Raw genomic sequence first — 27,500 nt, 5'->3', positions numbered from 1 at the left:
GACTCACACACACACACAGACACAGATTCACACACACACACACAGAGACTCACACACACACACACACACACAGAGACTCACACACAGACACAGACTCACACACACACACACACACACAGAGACTCACACACACACACACACACACACACACACAGACTCTCACACACACACACAGACTCACACACACACGCAGACTCACACACACATACACACACAGACTCACACACACACACACACACAGACTCACACACAGACTCAGACTCACACACACACACACACAGACTCACACACACAGACTCACACACACAGACACACACACACACAGAGACTCACACACACACACAGACTCTCACACACACACACACAGACTCACACACACACACACACACACAGACCCAGACTCACACACACACAGAGAGACACACACACACAAACACAGACTCACACACACACACACACACACACACACACACACACACACACAGAGACTCACACACACACACAGACTCACACACACACACAGACCCAGACTCACACACACACACACAGAGACACACACACACAAACACAGACTCACACACACACACACACACACACAGAGACTCACACACACACACAGACACAGATTCACACACACACACACAGAGACTCACACACACACACACACACACACACACAGAGACTCACACACAGACACAGACTCACACACACACACACACACACACACACACACAGAGACTCACACACACACACACACACACACAGACTCTCACACACACACACAGACTCACACACACACACACACACACACACGCAGACTCACACACACATACACACACAGACTCACACACACACACACACACACAGACTCACACACAGACTCAGACTCACACACACACACACAGACTCACACACACAGACTCACACACACAGACACACACACACACAGAGACTCACACACACACACAGACTCACACACACACACACACACAGACTCACACACAGACACAGACTCACACACACACACACACACACACACACACATACACAGACTCACACACACACAAACACACAGAGACAGACTCACACACAGACACAGACTCACACACACACACATATACACAGACTCACACACAGACACAGACTCACACACACACACACAAACACATACACAGACTCAGACACAGACTCACACACACACACACACAGACTCTCTCACACACACAGACACACACATACACACACACAGACTCACACACACACAAACACACAGAGACAGACTCACACACACACAAACACACAGAGACAGACTCACACACAGACACAGACTCACACAGACACACAGAGACAGACTCACACACACACACAAACACATACACAGACACAGACTCACACACAGACACAGACTCACACACACACACACACACACACATATACACAGACTCACACACAGACACAGACTCACACACACACACACAAACACATACACAGACTCAGACACAGACTCACACACACACACACACAGACTCTCTCACACACACAGACACACACATACACACACACAGACTCACACACACACAAACACACAGAGACAGACTCACACACAGACACAGACTTACACAAACACACAGAGACAGACTCACACACACACACAAACACATACACAGACACAGACTCACACACAGACACAGACTCACACACACACACACACACACACACACACACACACACACATACACAGACTCAGACACAGACTCACACACACACACACACACAGAGACTCTCACACACACACAGACACACACACATAGACTACATAGAAATTAAAGTGGAATTATTATTATATAAATAACATTAATATTAAAGCAGAATTATTGAGCAATATTTGTATTTGTTATTTATTTTGTTTCATGTTATAAAAACTATAATGATTTAACAAATAATTGTTATAAAATAAGAGTTTGATGTGCCTCCGTTTTTTATATTTTATTATTTATAACATTATTAATTTGAAATTTATGTTTTCTTGCTTATTATTCAGTAATAAATTTGATGGAATAATAAAATTTTAGGATAAAAATCTTTTGATGAAAACTACAAAGTCTTTGCTGTGTTGCTCAGTTCAACAAGATAATATAATCTAGACAAAACTATTAGCATTATTCAAATAAAAGGAAGAATATTAACTACAACACCATAGAGTTCATTCATTCATCAAATTAACATCCTTCAATCGTTATAGAATTCCATCTTTTCCTGTTTATTTATTAATTAATTTATTTTTAATAAAGTAATAAAGTAATGAAGCTAAAACAAAGTCTTACATTGTTTTTAATAAATAATGCTTATAATGACAATGATAATGTTAGTATTACTATTTAAAATGAGTTTTTAGACTTATTTAAGAATTGAAAAATAGAAATATATAAGGAACTTGAAAGTGATGAAAAAGTTTATATATTTAAATGATAAATTCTCTTGAAGTGAAATAATCTGCTGTAATAATCTGTGGGATAAAGTTACTCACGTGTGAAAGTGTGAGCGCGACACACTCCCGGATCGTCTTCCATTCCATTGGAGAAAGTCTGCATTAAAGTCAGACTGCACCACTAGACCGTGCGCGTGTGTGTGTGTGTGTGTGTGTGTGTGATAGGGGAGGGTGACAGGCACAGGAACAGTGTAAAGAGTGTAATGCAAAAAGAGTGTGTGAGAGTGTGTATCACATACAAATGGTACACGTACACAAACACACGAACACACACACACACACACACACAAATTATCCTTATCAGATTTCCTTTCACTTCTAGTTTAAACATGTTCCCACGCTTAGACCTTAGACCCTAAAAAGTTTAATTTTTAATTTAAGTTAAACTTTTTCACTTTCATGTTATAAGTTAAAGTTTAACAAAAAAAACACCACTAACGCGGCCTTGTATCCGGACAGTAATCGTAGTTTACTTTTGATTTAGAATCTAATTTTAATTTATACTTTTAATCTAAAGTAAAAATGTGTGAGTGTTTTTATAAGAAAACGATGAAAAAAGCTCACTAGAAACTCCACAAGTGACTTTGTTAGGTTTATTTATTCAACCGTAGCAAATATTGATGTGTGTGTTTGATCTCCTCAATCAGGTAAATGTCTCTGTGTAAATGTTTATGTAAAGGGCAAAGACCATGACAGATACAGAAGCACTGAGCTCTTAAATTTCTCTCTTGATCAAAAAAACATTACTTTTTTAAAAGTCTCACTTTTAAAGCAGTCACAGTGCCAAAACTTGAAATTCCTCTCATTCCTGTCTATCTGTTTTCCCACCATTTTACTCTGATTAGCTGATACAGCCGTGTTTGCTGTTTGAGGTTTGCTGGAGCTACGGTGCTAATGCTGCTAACAAGTAAAGGAAGTTTACAGCTACCAATTTAGCAAAATGCTCTAAAAGAACGTTGTTATTCCGAAATCCACCCAAACATCAGGCAGTTCTGTCATGTTCCGCTGAATCAGAATTCCGAGATGGATTCTTCTACCGTTTATCCGGGGCCGGGTCGCGGGGGCAGCAGTCTAAGCAGGGACACCCAGACTTCCCTCTCCCGAGACACTTCCTCCAGCTCTTCTGGGGGAATACCGAGGCGTTCCCAGGCCAGCCGAGAGACATAGTCCCTCTAGCGTGTCCTAGGTCTTCCCCGGGGCCTCCTCCCGGTTGGACAAGCCCGGAACACCTCCCCAGGATCTCTAAGGGAGCGCCCAGCCACCCTGCGGAGGAAACTCATTTCGGCCGCCTGTATCCGTGATCTTGTCCTTTCGGTCATGACCCAAAGCTCATGACCATAGGTGAGGGTAGGAACGTAGATCGACTGGTAAATAGAGAGCTTCGCCTTGCGGCTTTCTTCACCACAACAGACCGGTATATCGACCGCATCACTGCAGAAGATACACCGATCCGCCTGTCGATCTCCCGCTCCATCCTTCCCTCACTCGTGAACAAGACCCCAAGATACTTAAACTCCTCCACTTGAGGCAGGAGCTCTCCACCAACCTGAAGAGGGCTAACCCTAACCCTAACCCCAGGGACACAGTCGAATGCCTTCTCCAGATCCACAAAGCACATGTGGACTGGTTGGGCAAACTCCCATGAACCCTCCAGCAACCTGGCGAGGGTATAGAGCTGGTCCAGTGTTCCACGACCGGGACGAAACCTGCATTGTTCCTCCTGAATCCGAGGTTCAACTATCGGCCGAATTCTCCTCTCCAGTACCCTGGCATAGACTTTTCCAGGGAGGCTGAGGAGTGTGATCCCCCTGTAGTTGGAACACACCCTCCGATCCCCCTTCTTAAACAGAGGGACCACCACCCCAGTCTGACAGTCCAGAGGCACTGTCCCCAGCTGCCACGTGATGTTGCAGAGGCATGTCAACCAAGACAGCCCCACAACATCCAGAGACTTGAGGTACTCAGGGCGGATCTCATCCACCCTCGGTGCCTTGCCACTGAGGAGATTCTCAACTACCTCAGTGACCTCAGCTTGGGGAATCGACGAGTCCACAACTGAGCCGAGATGGATTCCTTCTTGAAAATCCAGCTCGGAATTCTGATTCAGCGGAACATGACATGACTTGTTAGCAGCATTAGCACCGTGCGATCATTGGAGTTTAAAGGAGTGGTGTGTAATGTTCAGTGCCCCCTGCTGGCTCTGAGGTGAAATGGCAATGTAATTTACACTGATGCATCTTTCTGTCCTTCTATTTTAAACATTGTGTGTGTGTGTGTGTGTGTGTGTGTGTGTGTGTGTGTGTGTGTGCTGACAGCAGCAAAGCTTAAATGGCAGGTTTCTGAATGTGTTCATGTGTAATCGTTGCCGTGATGAATACTTCATTTACATTTACAGCATGTGACACTCTCTTATCCAGAGCGACGTACAGAAGCTTTTATGTCTCTATCATTAAATACATTAATTCTGGGTCAATAGGTTACAGACTTAAGATACCATGAGTCTAAAACTCTGTTAAAAGTTTCTTTATTTTTAATAAACACACACACAACACACAGGGGATAAAGTGCTAGTTGAAGTATTTCATGAAGAAGTAGGTCTATAACCATCGTTTGAAGATATCCAGTGACTCAGCTGTCTGGACCTCTAGGGGAAGTTTATTCCACAACCTCGGTGCAGAACAGAAAAGTGTCTTGTAGTAAACTTCCCTCTTACCCTGAGAGATGGTGGGACCAGTGGTGCAGTGCTGTAGATCTGAGGGTGTGAGGTGCAGTGTGAGGAGTGATGAGGGCTTTGAGGGAAGAGTGACATGGTCTGTTTTTGGCTTTGTAGACAATCATCAGTGTTTAAACCTGATGTGTTCACCTACTGGAGCCAATGGAGGAACACAGCAGTGTGGTGGTGTGAGAACTTAGGCAGGGTGAAGACAAGTCACACAGCTGCATTATAGATCATTTACAGAGGATGAATTGTGTTCATATGTAGACCTGACAGAGAGAGCTGCAGTAGTCCAGTGTTGAAATGACAAGAGACTGAACAAGTACCTGAGCAGCCTGTGTGGGGAAAAATGACCGAATCCTTCTGATGTTGTAGAGGAGGAACCGACATGAGTGTGTCACATTAGGGACATGTGAAGAAAAGGACAGTTGAGTGTCTGTGATTATCACAAGGTTGTGAGCTGTGACAGAAGGGAAGATCGTTATGCAGGAATATTGTAAGATCATGACCTGGGGATGAATCACCTGATGATCAGCAGTTCAGTTTTGTCAGGAGAGAAAATAAAGAGTAGCTACTGAGGGGAGGGGAGTGTTTATAACTGCTATAAAAGATGTGACAACATTAACTCACTCCTTTCATTGAACACTAAATGTAACTATAAACTGATAAAGACTATAACATGTTCTTTAATAAATGGAAAGAAGAGTAATGGTAGTGGAATTAACCTGTTATAGGACACATACTTGACGTCATGACGTAACTGTTACACAAACAAACCAACACTGAAAATTAATTAGCACCTGGAGTGAGTTAGAGCTGCACTGTGTGTGTGTGTGTGTGTAAGTGTGTGTGTGTGTGAGTGAGTGTGTGTGTGAGTGTGAGTGTGTGTGTGTGTGTAAGTGTGTGTGTGTTTGTGAGTGTGTGTGAGTGGGTGTGTGTGTGTGTGAGTGGGTGTGTGTGTGAGTGTATGTGTTTGTGTGAGTGTGTAAGTGTGTGTGTGTGTTTGTGTGTGTAAGTGTGTGTGTGTGTGTGTAAGTGTGTGTGTGTTTGAGTGTGTGTGTGTATGTGTGTGTGAGTGTGTGTGTGCGCGCGCGCACTTCATACCGCTACTTAAGAGATTTTGGTTAATAAGGCACTATTTGCACGTGATGTGGAATATTCGGTGGCAGACCGGTGACGAAGCCGCATTGCATCACACCATCAGTGTCTGGATACACACACACACACACACACACACACACACACCGACAGTGTGCCGGTTTTTCACCCATCAGCAGGCTCTCGGTGACGGTGCACGCGATGGCGGACGCGCCGCCGTTTGTTTGTTTATTTGTTTATTTGTTGACGCGCTCTGAATCTTAATCATCTTCATCAGCAGCCGCAAGAAAAGATCCGAAGTTGGACGTCGTGACGCTTTTTTGAAAGGTTTTTTCTTCTAATTCCTGTCATCATGCTTTAGAAGGATGTCGGATTCCGTGAATCGGTGATGAAATGGAGCTGCGCAGGTGACGACTGGAGCGTTATAAAGAGGAGAATAACACAAGAAAGAAGATAAAGAGAAGGAGAAACCCCACAGAGAGAGAGAGAGGTGAGTGGCCACATCTTTAATGTGCAACCTGTTACTGATGGCTGCATCTTCTGGCTTTGCAACAGGCTGCTGAGAGGAAGATCCTGAGAAGTCATCAAACACATCATCACACACTTCCATCATCCGTCATCCATCATCCATCATCTTCTCTTTCATGCCCAGTCTGAAGGACACTTTGGACAACTGGAGCTCAAGGGCATGACATTCATCATTATTCACTTTATTATGTAAAAAGAGATAAATCTGTGTAGCGGTGCGTTGTTTCTCTCCGTGTAACAGAAACTGATCTACAAAACGTGTAATAGCAGGTCTTAAGACTAACATAGCATCACGTCTATTAACATATTTATTCCCAGTCCTGTTCTGATGTGTGGTAAAGGCGGCGCTCATCTCCACCAGTCGACTCTCGGTTTTCCTCCGACTCGTTTATTCCTGCGTGCAAAAACTTTTTCATGGTGAGAAGATGATGTCAGGTGAAATCAGCTGTCTCTCAGGACACACTCATGTCTTTTCTTGCAGACGGTAAACTGGATGGATTTAGGATGGAGGGATGTGGGAGGAGGTGTGTGTGGGGGGGGTGTCTATGTTTGTGTCCACTTTGCCCTAATTATTTTGTCCTCATTAAATAGAGCGTATCACTGAATAAATCCACAGCTCAGTGTGGTGTGATGGCAGGAGGCGGCGTGTGATCTGGCAGCGTGGTGGCGTCCAGTCTGCCCTGATTCTAGGAAAGAGGGATTTCTCCTGTCCTCATTTCGACATTTATGAGACAAAATGTAGACAATTAGATGTGATAGTAAATAAAACATACAGCTTCCGTATTTACGTTATGTGCTCGACGTCGGACTCGTTTAGATATCAGATTAGATTAGCAAAGCGTGCTAACCGTATTAGCCATGTAGTCTTCAGCGGCTCACTCTTCAGAGCTGTAATTTTTTATATAATGTCTCTGTACACAGTGATATGAAGTTGTAAAAGTTACGAAAGACGAGCAGCAGACTGACGAGACGTCAACACACACCACAGGACTGGTTCACCACAAGAAATCAGTCGAGTCAGATTGTTGGACCTGTAACTTCTTTACAGTTACAAAATGACTTAGAGCTGAGAAATTCCCAGTAAAATGTGATGTTTCACTGAAATCGCATGTTTGTCTTTCACACGTATCGCTAATGTGAACATTGGGTAAATTAGTCAGGGAAGCTTATAGCCCTCATAGCATCAGGTTTCAGTAATGCAAACTGTTAATAAACACATTTACTTATGGAAAAAAAATTTAATGTGCTGCTTCATCTGCTAATATTCCTTCAGAAAATTCACAACACACTCTCAGAAATGACACTTAGCTAACATCAGCTAAAGTTAAATCGTTCACTAACACGCAGTAGTGCTAGCTAGCGGATTTAGCTGGTAAGATGCAAGCTAGCAAAATGTTGCTACAAAATAAATCTCTGTTTTAACATTTTATACATGTTTAATTTTAATATGATTTATTAAAGTATTCCGTTTTAGACATTTGTGTCAATTAGCTGGAAAACAAGCGACAATTTATCTATTAACTTCTTTGTTTATTTATCTAGAGCAAATTCCTCTGAACGATCTGTTACCATGGAAATGTTTTGCACTAATGTCAGAGCTGCTGATAAAAGAAATAAATCGACTCAAATGACAGTCCGGACTCCACGGCAGTCGAACGTCACTAAACAGCGAATATACTAATCAGGTGCCTCAGCAGCAGGATGCTAACATGCTAATCACACGCTTTAGAGATGCGGCTCAAAGCAGCGTTTATCTGGAGTGATAAAATAAAGTGATTTATTTCTACATAGTTTTTATATAATAAGGTGGTAAAGCGTTTCACTGTGGGGAAAAATGAAGCGTTCCGAGTGCCACAGCTTTCATTTGCCATAACGCTGATCTTCCCAGGTGGCCCCGCCTCCTCCGCTTTATTAATCAAAGGCAATTAGGGTTAATGACATGACGAACACCAGTCAATCGTAGCCATCATTACATCCTGCTTCTGCATTTAAGCCCTTATGATGTTTAAATAATGAGATGAAATCATTTTTTACCCCGGTATTGGGGCGTCTGCACCCCCCCCCCCACCCGCCCCACCCCCAACACGAGGCAGTAACATCCGAGCCTAATGAGGCTTTACTCTGGACCTCCAGGAGAGAGCCGTCAGTTAATAAAGAACAGAGACACTCTGAACTCGTTCAGACCTGCACGCTGAATTATTTAAAGGAACATAAGAGAATGTTTTGGTGAACTGGGTCAGTGTGTTAACGCTCTCGGCTTCAGAGCACCTCGTTCTGATGCTACAGGCCTGTTCGGACGTCTGTCGCGCTCCAAGGACGCCGTCAGAGACATGAGCCTTAGTGAACACCGAGGTGACTTTACTAACCTTAGACAATGACAAGCTCAGCTTGTTTTCAGGCAGGAAGGAACTCATTAAAATGAGACAGCTTTGCATTACATATTGGAACACAACAGAAATCATCAATCACGACAACACAATAAATGTGTATTTAATGTTCTTTCTCTTGTAAGCTCATCAAACACATTTTACACCAAACAGCACAAGATGAATTCTCCAGGAAAAATGACTACAAAGTTCACTGTTGCATTTGGTGACAGTGGGTGTGAACTGAGCTCTGATTGGCTACAGTGGTATGTTGTGGGAGGGAACTGTGTTAGTTGGTAACTCAGTGGGTGGGACCTGTATTCTGATTGGCAAGTGTCACGTGGGACTGTGCACCATCATACAGTGTCATGGTGAGGGTTGGAACTGTGCTCTGATTGTGAACATATTTGTGTACGGGTCAGAGATTGACGTTTCTGTATGTTTGTCCTGAGGAAAGAACACTATTAAAAATAAAGTGAAGTTAGAGCTGGGAATAAGATTATGTCCAAAAATTTGCAATAAAATCATCATGGAGAGTTGAGGTGTTAATTAGCATTAACAGAGCTGGTAACTGGTCTAGGGGGGTCACGGTGGCTTAGTGGTTAGCACGTTCCCCTCACACCTCCAGGGTCGGGGTTCGATTCCCGCCTCCACCTTGAGTGTGTGGAGTTTGCATGTTCTCCCCGTGCCTCGGGGGTTTCCTCCGGGTACTCCGGTTTCCTCCCCCGGTCCAAAGACATGCATGGTAGGTTGATTGGCATCTCTGGAAAATTGTCCGTAGTGTGTGATTGTGTGTGTGAATGAGAGTGTGTGTGTGTGCCCTGTGATGACGCCTGAGATAGGCACAGGCTCCCCGTGACCCGAGGTAGTTTGGATAAGCGGTAGAAGATCAATGAATGTTAACTGGTCTTTGACTTCTTACCTCCAAACGAGACGTGTGATGGTGCAGAGTTTGTTGTTGATTTTTCTCACTAGCATTAATGTTTGTTATGTAGCTCAACATTTGTCAAATTCTTCTGAAAAGTTTAATTATCTTCACGCTGCTCTTTAATCTCTCTGAGCTGTAACCTCACTAACAAAGGGGAAAAAATCCTTCTCTGAAAAAAACGACAGGCTTCATATAGCAGAGAACTCTGTGAGAACCAGAGGAGACGTGAAGCAGCACATTGATCACCATGAACTCTGAAGCAGCACGTCAGCAGCTTCATACAAGATAATCAGAAAACACACAGAGTACAAGTGATACAGGAAGGAAAGAAAGAAAGAAAGAAAGAAAGAAAGAAAGAAAGAAAGAAAGAATTTGATGCAGAATAAGGAAAGAAAAACTGACAGAAACTAAAAAAAATGAAGGATAGTGAACGGAAGAAAAGCAAAAAAGTCAGTAATAGAGAAGAGAAAGAAAGAAATAAAAACAGAAAAGCAACCAGAAAAGTCGAAAAAAACAAAAAAGTAAAAATAAATGAATAGAACTGGAAAAACAAAAAAAAGGAATGAATCGAATGAAAAGAGAGCGAAAAAAAATCAAACTCATAGTGAGGAAAAAAATAAGAAACAAGATGGATGAGAGTATGAAACGAATAAAACAAAAAGATTAGTAAACACCAAAAATGATGGCGTATGAGCCAAAGTGAAGCTGCTGATTGGTCGTCTGTGGTAACGCTCAGAGTGACATCATCAGCTGGAACTCAAGTCCAGTATTGTGTCAGTGATTTACAGGAAAAATAATTACACTGTAATCTGAAACAGTTCAGAAAAGAGAATGAAGTCTGAATATTAAACACGTCACACACGTGACCCGTGCAATGTGTCTCACACGTGACCCGTGCAATGGGTCTCACACGTGACCCGTGCAATGTGTCTCACACGTGACCCGTGCAATGTGTCTCACACATGAACCGTGCAATGTGTCTCACACGTGACTCGTGCCATGTGTTTCACACGTGACCCGTGCAATGTGTTTCACACGTGACCCGTGCAATGGGTCTCACACGTGACCCGTGCAATGTGTCTCACACGTGACCCATGCAATGGGTCTCACACGTGACCCGTGCAATGGGTCTCACACGTGACCTGTGCAATGTGTCTCACACGTGACCCGTGCAATGTGTTTCACATGTGACCCGTGCAATGTGTCTCACACGTGACCCGTGCAATGTGTTTCACATGTGACCCGTGCAATGGGTCTCACACGTGACCCGTGCAATGTGTCTCACACATGACCCGTGCAATGTGTCTCACACGTGACCCGTGCAATGTGTTTCACATGTGACCCGTGCAATGGGTCTCACACGTGACCCGTGCAATGTGTCTCACACATGAACCGTGCAATGTGTCTCACACGTGACTCGTGCCATGTGTTTCACACGTGACCCGTGCAATGTGTTTCACACGTGACCCGTGCAATGGGTCTCACACGTGACCCGTGCAATGTGTCTCACACGTGACCCATGCAATGGGTCTCACACGTGACCCGTGCAATGGGTCTCACACGTGACCTGTGCAATGTGTTTCACATGTGACCCGTGCAATGTGTCTCACACGTGACCCGTGCAATGTGTCTCACACGTGACCAGTGCAATGTGTTTCACACGTGACCCGTGCAATGGGTCTCACACGTGACCCGTGCAATGTGTCTCACACGTGACCCGTGCAATGTGTCTCACACGTGACCCGTGCAATGGGTCTCACACGTGACCCGTGCAATGTGTCTCACACGTGACCCATGCAATGGGTCTCACACGTGACCCGTGCAATGGGTCTCACACGTGACCCGTGCAATGTGTCTCACACGTGACTCGTGCCATGTGTTTCACACGTGACCTGAGCATGTCCAAAACAAGAATATGGAGAAGCATGAGGAAGGAATAGGTTTTAGGAATAGTGTGTGTTCTGTGGGGGTCACGGTGGCTTAGTGGTTAGCATGTTCACCTCACACCTCCAGGGTTGGGGGTTCGACTCCCACCTCCGCCTTGTGTGTGTGGAGTTTGCATGTTCTCCCCGTGCCTCGGGGGTTTCCTCCGGGTACTCCGGTTTCCTCCCCCGGTCCCAAGACATGCATGGTAGGTTGATTGGCATCTCTGGAAAATTGTCTGTAGTGTGTGATTGCGTGAGTGAATGAGAGTGTGTGTGTGTGTGTGTGTGTGTGTGTGTGCCCTGTGATGGGTTGGCACTCCGTCCAGGGTGTATCCTGCCTTGATGCCCGATGACGCCTGAGATAGGCACAGGCTCCCCGTGACCCGAGGTAGTTCGGATAAGCGGTAGAAGATGAGTGAATGAGAGAGTGAGTGTGTTCTGTGACCATGTGAGGGAGAAGAAGAATGAGGAGGAAGAGGAAGAAGGAGGAAGATCAGTTAGACAAACAAAAGTGTAAAATCCTTGGCACATTGCTGCTCAGGTGCTAGCGTGCTGTTAGCATCTTTGGCTCTTTGTAGTGTCTATAAATAAAATCAGGTTACACAGTTAAATCTCCTCACACTGAGTCACCTTTTTTCCACCTATAAAAATACACGAAATGTGTTTTTTTTTTATTTTGCAGTATTCATCACACATTTAGTGCTAACTTCCTCCTGCGTGGTGAAATTGGGGCTACGAGTTCAGATTTTATGGACAGTTAGAACTAATTAAAACTGTGATGACATTGAACTTTTAAAGACTGGTATAATATGTCAGGATCGGCGGAGACAGAGCACGTTGACTGAGACAGAGACTGGCGGACTTCGGCGAGCGAGGAAGCAGAGAGGGATTTCATCCTCATTCTTTTTTAAATCCCTGTAGGCAGGACGGGGGAAAGTTAGCGCTGCTCTCTCAGTGTACACTGCAGTAGTGACTCAGCTCAAGTAGTTCAGTAGTGTGTGTGTGTGTGTGTGTGTGTGTGTGATGTAGGAGAAGCACAGTAGGGAAATAAATATAGAACTGAAGCAGCCTACAGGGCGCGGATGCAGGGATGCTGCACTCGGTCGTGATGGTTAAGAAGAAACTGATAAATAAATAAATAGATAAACAAGTTTCTAAACAGCACAATAAACAAGGTGCAGTTTCACTAAACCACTTTCTAACATTCAGGCTCCACCTTCAGACTTTAGGCCACACCCCCAGCTGAGTCTGAAGAAGAATGCTTTTAGCTACGAGTCTTTTTTTTACTAAGACTTTGTCCTTATGTGGTGTTTACAGACATCAGCGTGTCAAAAAAAACATCTACAAGTCTGTCTGCTGGTTTACATCAACAAGTTTCTACACTGTGAATATTTATCAGCTCTCACATGACTGACTGCACTTCTGTTAGATCACCATGAAGTGCACACTCATAGATCTGTTCAGAACAGACACAGGAACAGAAAAAGCATGAAAGTTTTGTGGTATGCACGTGGGTGTATGTGTGTGTGTGTGTGTGTGTGTAGGTGTGTGTGTGTAGGTGTGTGTGTGATCAGCCTACACGATGAGGCAGTGTGTTTGAGTTTGATGGATAAAAACGAGGACATTTCTCTCATACGACTTTCTTTATCAGTGTGAGGATCAATATGACGTTTCACAAAATGGTGGCCAGCCATCGAACATCACGTGTGTGTGTGTGAGTGTGTGTGTGAGTGTGTGTGTGCGTGTGTGTGTGAGTGTGTGTGCATGTGTGTGAGAGTGTGTGTGTATGTGTGTGAGTGTGTCTGTGTGTCTGTGTGGGTATATGTATATGTGTGTAGGTGTGTGTGAATGTTTGTGTGTATGTTTGTGACTGTGTGTGTGTGTATGTGTGTGAGTGTTTGTTTGTTTGTGTGAATGTATGTGTGTATATGTGTGAGTGTGTGTGTAGGTGTGTGTGTGTGTATGTGGGTGAGTGTGTGTGTATATGTGTGTGTAGGTGTGTGTGTGTATATGTGTGTGTATGTGGGTGAGTGTGTGTGTGTAGGTGTGTAGCTTATCAGTTTTGTGTTACGTTACAGAAGTAAACTGTAAATGAACCTTCATATTGTGTGTATTTTGGTGTGTAGCACAAAGCTAACAGTAATAGTTTCTGTTCTATAGTTAAAGGTTCCTCAGGTCTGTGTGTTACAGCACTTCTGCTTTCTGACTGCATGTTAGCTTTAGCATCAGTTAACATAATGCACAGAAACATGTTATAATGCAGCACTGCTTCGTTTATCATTAATTACTTACTGCGTAATGAACATTTTATAAAATTAAAAAATTCTAAATATTTGAAAACATCATTTCAAATGTTTTTATTTTAAGTAATGTAAAGATTCCTTGTGATACTATAAAAGTACATTAAATTATAGAGTTTTTTTACAAGAGAAAATTTAATTGATAAAATTGAAATACAAAAATAAAAATAAAAAGATATTCTAAACCTTTTTGCTAAATAATATTCACACAAGCTGATAAAATAATAAAGCTAGCAGCAAAAAATAGTAATGGTTTAGCAGGTGGACGAGGGCTGGAGAGGATAACAACTTTTACACACACACACACACACACACACACACTCACATACACACACACACACACACACACACACACTCACATACACACACTCACAGTCCCAGATGGTGTAATGACTGGAGCTGTAATGTCAATGAGCCTTTTGAGTTTTTTCTCCTTTACAAAAAAACAAGAGTACGGGGTGTGTGTGTGTGTGTGTGTGTGTTTGTGTGTGTGTGTGTGTGTGTGTGTGTGTGTGTGTGTGTGTGTGTGTGTGTGTGTGTGTTTTGACAGCGCGGTGCCACAGTGTTTTGAGGAGAACATGAAGATGACCCCTGTGGTGACAGTGAGGTGAGCTACAGGCCTGCTGATGAGTCTCAGTCGTACAGAATAAATTAAAATTCAGTGATTCACGTTGTAGCAAAACAACAGGAAGCTGACAGTTCTAACCAAATCAGGTGTTCTCTGTCCAATCTCAGGTGTTCTCTGTCCAATCTCAGGTGTTCTCTGTCCAATCTCAGGTGTTCTCTGTCCAATCTCAGGTGTTCTCTGTCCAATCTCAGGTGTTCTCTGTCCAATCCCAGGTGTTCTCTGTCCAATCTCAGGTGTCCTCTGTCCAATCCCAGGCGTTCTCTGTCCAATCTCAGGTGTTCTCTGTCCAATCTCAGGTGTTCTCTGTCCAATCTCAGGTGTTCTCTGTCCAATCTCAGGTGTTCTCTGTCCAATCCCAGGCGTTCTCTGTCCAATCTCAGGCGTTCTCTGTCCAATCTCAGGTGTTCTCTGTCCAATCTCAGGTGTTCTCTGTCCAATCTCAGGCATTCTCTGTCCAATCTCAGGTGTTCTCTGTCCAATCTCAGGCATTCTCTGTCCAATCTCAGGCATTCTTTGTCCAATCTCAGGTGTTCTCTGTCCAATCTCAGGTGTTCTCTGTCCAATCCCAGGCATTCTCTGTCCAATCTCAGGTGTTCTCTGTCCAATCTCAGGCATTCTCTGTCCAATCTCAAGTGTTCTCTGTCCAATCTCAGGTGTTCTCTGTCCAATCTCAGGTGTTCTCTGTCCAATCTCAGGTGTTCTCTGTCCAATCTCAGGTGTTCTCTGTCCAATCTCAGGTGTTCTCTGTCCAATCCCAGGCATTCTCTGTCCAATCTCAGGTGTTCTCTGTCCAATCTCAGGCATTCTCTGTCCAATCTCAAGTGTTCTCTGTCCAATCTCAGGTGTTCTCTGTCCAATCTCAGGTGTTCTCTGTCCAATCTCAGGCATTCTCTGTCCAATCTCAGGTGTTCTCTGTCCAATCTCAGGCATTCTCTGTCCAATCTCAGGCATTCTTTGTCCAATCTCAGGTGTTCTCTGTCCAATCTCAGGTGTTCTCTGTCCAATCTCAGGTGTTCTCTGTCCAATCCCAGGCGTTCTCTGTCCAATCTCAGGCGTTCTCTGTCCAATCTCAGGCGTTCTCTGTCCAATCTCAGGCATTCTCTGTCCAATCTCAGGCATTCTCTGTCCAATCTCAGGTGTTCTCTGTCCAATCTCAGGCGTTCTCTGTCCAATCTCAGGCATTCTCTGTCCAATCTCAGGCATTCTCTGTCCAATCTCAGGTGTTTTCTGTCCAATCTCAGGCATTCTCTGTCCAATCTCAGGCATTCCCTGTCCAATCTCAGGTGTTCTCTGTCCAATCTCAGGCATTCTCTGTCCAATCTCAGGCATTCCCTGTCCAATCTCAGGTGTTCTCTGTCCAATCTCAGGCATTCTCTGTCCAATCTCAGGCATTCTCTGTCCAATCTCAGGCATTCTCTGTCCAATCTCAGGCGTTCTCTGTCCAATCTCAGGCATTCTCTGTCCAATCTCAGGCGTTCTCTGTCCAATCTCAGGCGTTCTCTGTCCAATCTCAGGTGTTCTCTGTCCAATCTCAGGTGTTCTCTGTCCAATCTCAGGTGTTCTCTGTCCAATCTCAGGTGTTCTCTGTCCAATCCCAGGTGTTCTCTGTCCAATCTCAGGTGTTCTCTGTCCAATCCCAGGCGTTCTCTGTCCAATCTCAGGTGTTCTCTGTCCAATCTCAGGTGTTCTCTGTCCAATCTCAGGTGTTCTCTGTCCAATCTCAGGTGTTCTCTGTCCAATCTCAGGCGTTCTCTGTCCAATCTCAGGCGTTCTCTGTCCAATCTCAGGCGTTCTCTGTCCAATCCCAGGCGTTCTCTGTCCAATCTCAGGCATTCTCTGTCCAATCTCAGGCGTTCTCTGTCCAATCTCAGGCATTCTCTGTCCAATCTCAGGCGTTCTCTGTCCAATCTCAGGTGTTCTCTGTCCAATCTCAGGCATTCTCTGTCCAATCTCAGGCATTCTCTGTCCAATCTCAGGCATTCTCTGTCCAATCTCAGGTGTTCTCTGTCCAATCCCAGGCGTTCTCTGTCCAATCTCAGGTGTTCTCTGTCCAATCTCAGGTGTTCTCTGTCCAATCTCAGGTGTTCTCTGTCCAATCTCAGGTGTTCTCTGTCCAATCTCAGGCGTTCTCTGTCCAATCCCAGGCGTTCTCTGTCCAATCTCAGGCATTCTCTGTCCAATCTCAGGCGTTCTCTGTCCAATCTCAGGCGTTCTCTGTCCAATCTCAGGCGTTCTCTGTCCAATCTCAGGCGTTCTCTGTCCAATCTCAGGCGTTCTCTGTCCAATCTCAGGCATTCTCTGTCCAATCTCAGGCATTCTCTGTCCAATCTCAGGTGTTCTCTGTCCAATCTCAGGTGTTCTCTGTCCAATCTCAGGCGTTCTCTGTCCAATCTCAGGCGTTCTCTGTCCAATCTCAGGCGTTCTCTGTCCAATCTCAGGCATTCTCTGTCCAATCTCAGGTGTTCTCTGTCCAATCTCAGGCATTCTCTGTCCAATCTCAGGCATTCTTTGTCCAATCTCAGGTGTTCTCTGTCCAATCTCAGGTGTTCTCTGTCCAATCCCAGGTGTTCTCTGTCCAATCTCAGGCATTCTCTGTCCAATCTCAGGTGTTCTCTGTCCAATCTCAGGCATTCTCTGTCCAATCTCAGGCATTCTCTGTCCAATCTCAGGCATTCTCTGTCCAATCTCAGGCATTCTTTGTCCAATCTCAGGCATTTTCTGTCCAATCTCAGGTGTTCTCTATCCGATCTCAGGCATTCTCTGTCCAATCTCAGGCATTCTTTGTCCAATCTCAGGCATTCTTTGTCCAATCTCAGGTGTTCTCTGTCCAATCCCAGGCATTCTTTGTCCAATCTCAGGCATTCTTTGTCCAATCTCAGTCATTCTCTGTCCAATCCCAGGCATTCTCTGTCCAATCTCAGGTGTTCTCTGTCCAATCTCAGGTGTTCTCTGTCCAATCTCAGGTGTTCTCTGTCCAATCTCAGGTGTTCTCTGTCCAATCTCAGGCGTTCTCTGTCCAATCTCAGGTGTTCTCTGTCCAATCTCAGGTGTTCTCTGTCCAATCTCAGGCGTTCTCTGTCCAATCCCAGGTGTTCTCTGTCCAATCTCAGGCATTCTCTGTCCAATCTCAGGCATTCTCTGTCCAATCTCAGGCATTCTCTGTCCAATCTCAGGTGTTCTCTGTCCAATCCCAGGCATTCTCTGTCCAATCTCAGGTGTTCTCTGTCCAATCTCAGGTGTTCTCTGTCCAATCTCAGGTGTTCTCTGTCCAATCCCAGGCGTTCTCTGTCCAATCTCAGGTGTTCTCTGTCCAATCTCAGGTGTTCTCTGTCCAATCTCAGGCGTTCTCTGTCCAATCCCAGGCGTTCTCTGTCCAATCTCAGGCATTCTCTGTCCAATCTCAGGCGTTCTCTGTCCAATCTCAGGCAATCTCTGTCCAATCTCAGGCATTTTCTGTCCAATCCCAGGCATTCTCTGTCCAATCTCAGGCATTCTTTGTCCAATCCCAGGCATTCTCTGTCCAATCTCAGGCATTCTTTGTCCAATCCCAGGCATTCTCTGTCCAATCCCAGGAATTCTCTGTCCAATTTCAGGCATTCTTTGTCCAATCTCAGGCATTCTTTGTCCAATCTCAGGTGTTCTCTGTCCAATCCCAGGCGTTCTCTGTCCAATCTCAGGTGTTCTCTGTCCAATCTCAGGTGTTCTCTGTCCAATCTCAGGTGTTCTCTGTCCAATCTCAGGCGTTCTCTGTCCAATCTCAGGTGTTCTCTGTCCAATCTCAGGCATTCTCTGTCCAATCCCAGGCGTTCTCTGTCCAATCTCAGGCATTCTCTGTCCAATCTCAGTCATTCTTTGTCCAATCTCAGGCATTTTCTGTCCAATCCCAGGCATTCTCTGTCCAATCTCAGGCATTCTTTGTCCAATCCCAGGCATTCTCTGTCCAATCCCAGGCATTCTCTGTCCAATCTCAGGCATTCTTTGTCCAATCTCAGGCATTCTTTGTCCAATCTCAGGTGTTCTCTGTCCAATCTCAGGTGTTCTCTGTCCAATCTCAGGCGTTCTCTGTCCAATCTCAGTCATTCTCTGTCCAATCCCAGGCATTCTCTGTCCAATCTCAGGCGTTTTCTGTCCAATCTCTTGCTTATTTTGTCCAAGCTTATTTTACACACACTCTACTGAGCTGCATCTGCATCCGTTTTCATCCCTCTGGCTCCTCCCACTCCTGAACTCTGCTCATATCCGGACAGTCGTTTCGGTCTCGGTGCTTTTCATCAGCGAAGCCGCCACTCAAGACACAATCAGCTTTGTCTGATCTTTTTCCCTCCCTGAGAAACGTTCTCATCACCTCCAGAGTTCATCTCCTCAATTTCGCTCCTTGTTACAGAGCCACATTTCCCCTTGAGCTAATGGTGTGCAGTCACAAATGTGCTCGTGAACAGAGACTTAATCTCACCCCGGCGTTTAGTGTCACATCGACCCTGTGAGATATCAGCCTGCCGTATCGTATTACTGGGATATTACCGGAATATTCTTCACGCCGGCTGTGTGTCAAATCATCCTCACACCATCACCAGGAGAGTCGGATATTAGAGTAATGGGATTAGAGTGTTGGTTTTTTTTTTCCAGGAGAAGAGATGCTGACACCTCTGGAGCTCAGCAGCACTAATCTGATCCACGCTGCTCGCTCCATTAGACTTATTGATGCAGACGGTGGAGAAAAGGCTGCGTTTTAAAGAAAACAGGAACCTTTTTGTTGATAAAACGTATTCTGAAGACTTTAAATTCAATTCTTTGCCAAACCTTTTCTTTTCTTTAACACACACCTGAGCAGATGTTCAGTTCTGTTAAGTTCATCTACGTTTATATTTAGATATAAATCTGTAAGCAGCCTCTGAAGTTCAGTGTGTGTTTCGGTACATCGAGAACATTTTAAGGCACATTAAGATAACACTGGAAGGAACAGGAAGGTTTAAGTCAATTACACTCTAAAGCCCAGGGCCTGAGCTCTGTTTAATGTTTTCAGGAAGAAAGAAGTTCTGCTTCGGTACGTCGTAGCTTTAAATAAAAACTCTTCACAGACCGTTTATTCCCCGCGGTGGAGAAACATTACAGAGACGCTTTATTAGCAATGTTACAGGGAATAAAAAATATTTATACAGAACATTTCATCCACGTGGTACTGTAGCTTAGAGCGCTGTACAATCATGTGCTAAATATTAATCCATAATAGAATACACAGGAATAAATAAATAAATAAATAAATGAATAAATAAATAAATAAATAAAACATGAAGGGAAAATAGAAATATATAAACAATCATTATATATATATATATATATATATTTTAATTCATTAAATAATTGATTTATTTATTCATTGATGTGGCTCTGTTCTATATTTTGTGGAGCGACCAGGAATATTAGAATTATTATTTTATTAAAAGAAATAAATAAGGCATAAAAGTGCACAAATATAGAACAGATTATATCAAATAAAAAAAGTAAAATTATTCAAAGAAATTTTAAATCCTTAAAAAAAAAAAAGTAACCAGACAACATCTATAGCAAAAGTATTTTAAAATTATATGACAATAAAAAATACACAGATGATTTTTAAGCACGTGTCCAGATGGAGCTTAATGACTGGTTCATGTAAAGTGGTGTCAAGCGATTAATTTCACAATATATGTTCAACTAATGATTATTATTAATATTATTATTATTATTATTATTCATTCATTCATTCATTCATTCATCTGAACTACCTCGGGTCATGGGGAGCCTGTGCCTATCTCAGGCGTCATCGGGCATCAAGGCAGGATACACCCTGGACGGAGTGCCAACCCATCACAGGGCACACACACACACACACACACACACACACACTCTCATTCACTCACACAATCACACACTACGGACAATTTTTCCAGAGATGCCACTCAACCTACCATGCATGTCTGTGGAACGGGGAGGAAACCGGAGTACCCGGAGGAAACCCCCGAGGCACGGGGAGAACATGCAAACTCCACACACACAAGGTGGAGGCGGGAATCGAACCCCGACCCTGGAGGTGTGAGGCGAACGTGCTAACAACTAAGACACCGTGCCCCCCAAAATTGAACTTTTTGGCCAAAATTCAAAACGTTATGTGTGGCGGAAACACTGCACATCACCCTGAACACACCATCGTGAATATATATCACACTCATACATCACACTCATATCACACTCATACATCACACTCATATCACACTCATATACATCACTTTCATATATCACACTAATGTAAATAAACAATAAAACAATAAACAATATGTGTACAATGTGAATAAATATAGTATGTGCTAATTAGAGTATTTGATATGTATTATTATTTATTTATTTCTCTCTCTATCTGTCTCTCTCCATCTCTTGTCATCCAGTCTCTCTCCCTTACTTTCTCTCTCTGTCAGTACATCTTACATATATTTAATCACTCCATATATCTCTTCTTTCCCCTTTTCTGATCTGTCTCATTTTTAATTCTGCATCACACTGTCTCCACTCTCCTTCCACCTCTCTCTCTCTCTCTCTCTCTCTCTCTCTCTCTCTCTCTCTCTCTCTCTCTTTCTCTCGCTCTTTTCTGTTCTCCCTGTCTCCCTGATGTGAGAAGCTGCCACCAGCAGTACATTGAGATGTGAATCACGATTACAGCAGACCCCCTGCTCTGTCTCTCTCTCGCTCTGTCTCTGTCTCTGTCTCTGTCTCTCTCTCTCTCTCTCTCTCTCTCTCTCTGTCTCTGTCTCTCTCTCTCTCTGTCTCTCTCTCTCTCTCTCTCTCTCTCTCTCTCTCTCTCTCTCTCTCTCTCTCTCTCTCTCTCTCTCTCTCTCTCTCTCTCTGTCTCTCTCTCTCTCTCTCTCCTGTATGAGCTGGTGCACCTCGTAATGAAAGCAGAGCAACTTGGTTCAGCTCAGATCAATCCACTCTCCTCCTCCTTTTCTTCTTCCTCCTTCTCATTCTTTACACATCCTCGGCCCACTCACCCCAACCTCCACTCTCAAGTGACCGGCTTTAAATCTGCACTAAACTACAAAACATACTCAAAAGTGTTTCAGATATTTTTTACCAATATGAAGCTTCCTGCAATCGTAGCATATTTCCAATAACGTCTTTTATTCCTCTATCACCACAATAACGAGTCAGTTTATTTAACACTGTGTCACACTCTTTAGTCTTTTATATATTCCGTTAATGCACCATGAAACACGTCTCTCTCTCTTTATTCTCTCTCTTTATTCTCTCTCTTTATTCTCTCTCTTCAAGTTAATAAGATTAAAAAAAATTGCAGCATGTTGCCATAGAAACCATAAAAAAAGTGTAAACTCCTCAGTCCTGAAGATGCGGAAAACTTTGTTACGGTTTTACTTCTGTCTGATACACAGAGCTCACACTGGAGACTCCTTCACCACGTTACATAAACCTGGAGTGTGAGCTGCACACCTTGCTGTGAACGAGCTGTTGCTATAGAAACCATAAGGTATCAGAGCAATTGCATTATTATAAACCTGCTCTACAGTCAGAGCTGCTGTTAGAGAATGAATCCACACCTTCTGACCAATAATAATAATAATAATAATAATAATAATAATAATAATAATAATAATAATAATAATAATAATAATAATGACAGGCACGGTGGCTTAGTGGTTAGCACGTTCGCCTCACACCTCCAGGGTCGGGGTTCGATTCCCGCCTCCACCTTGTGTTGAGATGTTCTCCCCGTGCCTCGGGGGTTTCCTCTGGGTACTCCGGTTTACCAGGTAGAACTAGAACGAGGCAGCCCATAAATTCTCATAAACTGTGTGTGTGTGTCACCAGTGACAGAACAACAGAAGGAAACACACACACATTTCATACCAGGCAGGCTGAACAGAAAACTGCACACCAGAAGGAAGCGTAAAACGTGTGTGCGTGTGTGAAAACATGCAGAAACAAACTATTTCACCAAAAAATCACCCAGTGATGTCACTATTAAACTTCACTGTCTGCATTGCCGACGGTTGATTCAGACATGTTTGTGTTGCTAACTAACGCGTCTCACCGCTGAGATTGAGTATGGTAACGTGACGAGACTGCACAACTACGTTTGATTGGTGAAACACAGTCACGTGGTAGAGCCTTAGCGGAAGTTTCTCTCTCTGTCAAAATAAAACATTAAAATTGATGCGTAGAAAACCAAAGAGGTAAAAAGAAAAGTAACGAGCTCGTTGTAGCCTAATGTAGCGGAGTAAGAGTACAGTTTCTTCTTCACAAATCTACTCAAGTAAAAGTAAAAAGTATAGTGATTTAAAACTACTCCTAGAAGTATAATTTTTTCAAAGACTTACTCAAGTAAATGTAACGGCGTAAATGTAACTCATTACTACCCACCTCTGGACCAGAGAACCTTCCACATGCTTGCTGTGTCCCCCCACACGGCTTGTCACAAGCTACAAACAGGATTTCTTATGGCTTTCTGTCAACAATGGCTTTCTTCTTCCATAAAGAGCAGATTTATGGAGTGCTCCACTAATAGTTGTCCTGTGGACAGATTCTCCCACCTGAGCTGTGTATCTCTGCAGCTCCTCCACAGTTACCGTGGGCCTCTTGGCTGCTTCTCAGATTAATGTTCTCCTTGCACGGCTCCTTGCTCCTGAATACAAATGCACACCACACTTTTCAGATATTTATGTGTAAAAAAAAAAAAATCAGACACCATTTATAATTTTCATTCCACTTCACAATTATGTGCCATTTTCTTTCTGTCTATTTCATAAAATCCCAATAAAATACATTTTTCTTTGTGGTTGTAACGAGTCAAAATGTGGAAAAGTTCAGTGGGTATGAATACTTTTGCAAAGCACTGTGATGTATATGAGTGTGATATATGAGTGTCATGTACGTATATGAGTGTGATATATGAATGGGATATATGAGTGATGTGTGATTATGATGTATATGAGTGTGATATATGAGTGTGATGTATATGAGTGTGATGTGTATGAGTGTGATATATGAGTTTGATGTACATGAGTGTGATATATGAGTGTGATGTGTATGAGTGTGATATATGAGTTTGATGTACATGAGTGTGATATATGAGTGTGATGTGTATGAGTGTGATATATGAGTTTGATGTACATGAGTGTGATATATGAGTGTGATGTGTATGAGTGTGATATATGAGTTTGATGTATATGAGTGTGATGTACCTGTATATGAGTGTGATATATGAGTGTGATGTATATGAGTGTGATGTACACGAGTGCGATATATGAGTGTGATGTACATGAGTGTGATATATGAGTGTGATGTATATGAGTGTGATATATGAGTGTGATGTACGAGTGTGATTTACATGAGTGTGATGTACATGAGTGTGATATATGAGTGTGATGTATATGAGTGTGATGTACATGAGTGTGATATATGAGTGTGATGTATATGAGTGTGATTTATATGAGTGTGATATATGAGTGTGATATATGAGTGTGATGTATGTGAGTGTGATATATGAGTGTGATATATGAGTGTGATATATGAGTGTGATGTATGTGAGTGTGATATATGAGTGTGATGTATATGAGTGTGATGTATATGAGTGTGATATATGAGTGTGATGTATATGAGTGTGATGTACATGAGTGTGAAATATGAGTGCGATATGAGTGTGATGTACATGAGTGTGATATGAGTGTGATGTACATGAGTGTGATATGAGTGTGATGTACATGAGTGTGATATGAGTGTGATGTACATGAGTGTGATATGAGTGTGATGTACATGAGTGTGATATGAGTGTGATGTACATGAGTGTGATATGAGTGTGATGTACATGAGTGTGATATGAGTGTGATGTACATGAGTGTGAAATATGAGTGTGATATGAGTGTGATGTACATGAGTGTGATATGAGTGTGATATGAGTGTGATGTACATGAGTGTGAAATATGAGTGTGATATGAGTGTGATGTACATGAGTGTGATATGAGTGTGATATGAGTGTGATGTACATGAGTACACCCTCTCAGCTTCATCTCTGCTGCTTTTCCCCTCATCTCTAATTTCTGTGTTTACCAATCAGCCCAGAATGGAACCATGCGTTTACTTATTTGTGCTAATAAAATCCAGCATTGGGGACAGAACAAATGTTTTCACACCTCACTGCAGTCTGAGTGAAAAAGCAGCTGTGTGTCTGCTGATGTTTCAGTCTGTAACCATCATTCGGTTAGATGAATTTATATGAATGTTATGAATTTATAAAGAAAAATTAATTAACTTAAAATGTATGAATAATTATAGTAATAATGAAGATGATGATGATGATAATAATAATATAGATGTTGTGCTATGTTACAGCTCTGTATCCTGGTTGTGGAGCATAAATTTATACCCCTGGTTCTATGGAGAATAAACCAGAGAACTTTGGTTCCTGAAAAGGTTCCTGATTCCCATACATGAGATCTTATCAAGTTACTGATTGTGGCTTTATCTGATGGTCAGATTGTCTGAACCTTTTTATCAGTTTCATTTTGGAAGACTTGATACTTTACAGATGTTCAGAACATCGATTAAATTTTAACTGGTACTTTGAGTTACAGATGAGGAGATGACTTAATCCTATTGTACACCAACGGGCTGCAGAGTCCTGGATTGTGATTGGTCAGTAAAGAAACTTTAAAACTTCAGTGCAAAACTAAAGAAGCATTCTTCCTCTGGTCTTCTCTTTATTACAGATGTATGGACGATACACTCAGGAGCTGGGCGCATACGCCAAGGAGGAAGCAGCCCGCTTTCGGGCCGCTGGGGTTCGGAACCAAAATCCGGATCAGCTGGAATACGAAAAGAATCCGTGTGCAAAGTGTCATTGTGAGTAAGAGAACCCTGTACCTTCACCTGCACATGTCACAGATAAACCCAGAACTGAAGCAGGTGAGGAACATGGGACAGGAAGTAACCTGGGTGTTTATATCTATATATACATACACTCACTTTACCATGTAAATAAATAAATAAACTGCAGTAACACTGCTACAGACTTCATGAAGCAGCATCAGAGGAGGAAGGCAGGAGGTGTGTTGAGGCAGGAACAGATGCAGAGCACCACATGCATTTTCTTTTTTCACAGCAGTCGCGCTCGCTCTCGAAATAGAAGCAACACTGTTATAGGAGTGTGAAACTGTCGGAGAAATCAGTCATGCTCTGATCAAATGTAATAGTATTTATTCACAGAAAAACACTACAACACACACACACACACACACACTCGTTATATAGTGGGAGGGGTGTAATATATATAATATATGATGTAATATAGTGGGAGGGGTCTCTGTTATGATGTTATATAGTGGGAGGGGTTTCTGTTATGATGTAATATAATGGGAGGGGTTTCTGTTATGATGTAATATAGTGGGAGGGGTTTCTGTTATGATGTAATATAGTGGGAGGGGTCTCTGTTATGATGCAATATAGTGGGAGGGGTTTCTGTTATGATTTAATATAGTGGGAGGAGTTTCTGTTACGATGTAATATAGTGGGAGGGGTTTCTGTTATGATGCAATCTAGTGGGAGGGGTTTCTGTTATAATATTATATAGTGGGAGGGGTTTCTGTTATGATGCAATCTAGTGGGAGGAGTTTCTGTTATGATGTTATATAGTGGGAGGAGTTTATGTTATGATGTTATATAGTGGGAGGGGCTTCTATTATGATTGTATATAATGGGAGGAGTTTCTGTTATAATGTTATATAGTGGGAGGGGTTTATATTACTTCTGTTATGATGTAATATAGTGGGAGGGGTTTCTGTTATGATGTAATATAGTGGGAGGAGTTTGATGTAATATATGATTTTTGGGAAGGGAGTAGTGGGAGGGGTTTGATGTAATATATGATATAATATAGTGGGAGGGGTTTCTGTTATGATGTAATATAGTGGAAGCTAGTGGGTGCAAGTGTTGAGGATGCAGAAGATGAGGAGGAGGAGTTTCTGTTATGATATTATATAGTAGGAGGGTTTCTGTTATGATGTTATACAGTGGGAGGGGTTTACATTACTTCTATTATGATGTAATATAGTGGGAGGGGTTTGATGTAATATATGATTTTTGGGAAGGGAGTAGTGGGAGGGGTTTGATGTAATATGTAATATAGTGGAAGGAGTTTCTGTTATAATGTAATATAGTGGGAGGGGTTTCCGTTATGATGCAATATAGTGGGATGGGTTTCTGTTATGATGGTGTATAGTGGGAGGGGTTTCTGTTATGATGTAATATAGTGGGAGGAGTTTCTGTTACTATGTAATATAGTGGGAGTGGTTTCTGTTATGATGCAATCTAGTGGGAGGGGTTTCTGTTATAATGTTATATAGTGGGAGGGGTTTCTGTTATGATATTATATAGTGGGAGGAGTTTCTGTTATGATGTTATATAGTGGGAGGGGTTTATATTACTTCTGTTATGATGCAATATAGTGGGAGGGGTTTCTGTTATGATGTTATATAGTGGG

General features: G+C 42.9%; 2 protein-coding genes across 3 annotated transcripts in view; one reads left to right on the top strand and one right to left on the bottom strand.

The window, feature by feature from the left end:
- The window catches only part of thpo (thrombopoietin), an 8,485-nt gene extending 5,815 nt beyond the window's left edge, over positions 1-2,670 (bottom strand). Inside the window, exon 1 of the mRNA XM_060867018.1 lies at positions 2,528-2,670. Coding sequence (XP_060723001.1) covers positions 2,528-2,591 — 64 coding nt within the window. The 5' untranslated portion in view covers positions 2,592-2,670. The remainder of the gene's footprint in view (positions 1-2,527) is intronic.
- Positions 2,671-6,492: 3,822 nt separating this feature from the next.
- Positions 6,493-27,500, top strand: part of clcn2a (chloride channel, voltage-sensitive 2a) — a 38,130-nt gene continuing 17,122 nt past the window's right edge. For both annotated transcript variants that reach the window (XM_060867017.1, XM_060867016.1), the window contains exons 1-2: positions 6,493-6,792; positions 25,732-25,864. In XM_060867017.1, the coding sequence (XP_060723000.1) occupies positions 25,732-25,864 (133 nt within the window). In that variant the 5' untranslated portion in view covers positions 6,493-6,792. The remainder of the gene's footprint in view (positions 6,793-25,731; positions 25,865-27,500) is intronic.

This window comes from Tachysurus vachellii, chromosome 1 (assembly GCF_030014155.1).
Source record: "Tachysurus vachellii isolate PV-2020 chromosome 1, HZAU_Pvac_v1, whole genome shotgun sequence".
Classification (NCBI taxonomy): domain Eukaryota; kingdom Metazoa; phylum Chordata; class Actinopteri; order Siluriformes; family Bagridae; genus Tachysurus; species Tachysurus vachellii.
Note: the sequence above shows the minus strand (reverse complement) of the source record. Positions and strands in the feature narration are given on the sequence as shown.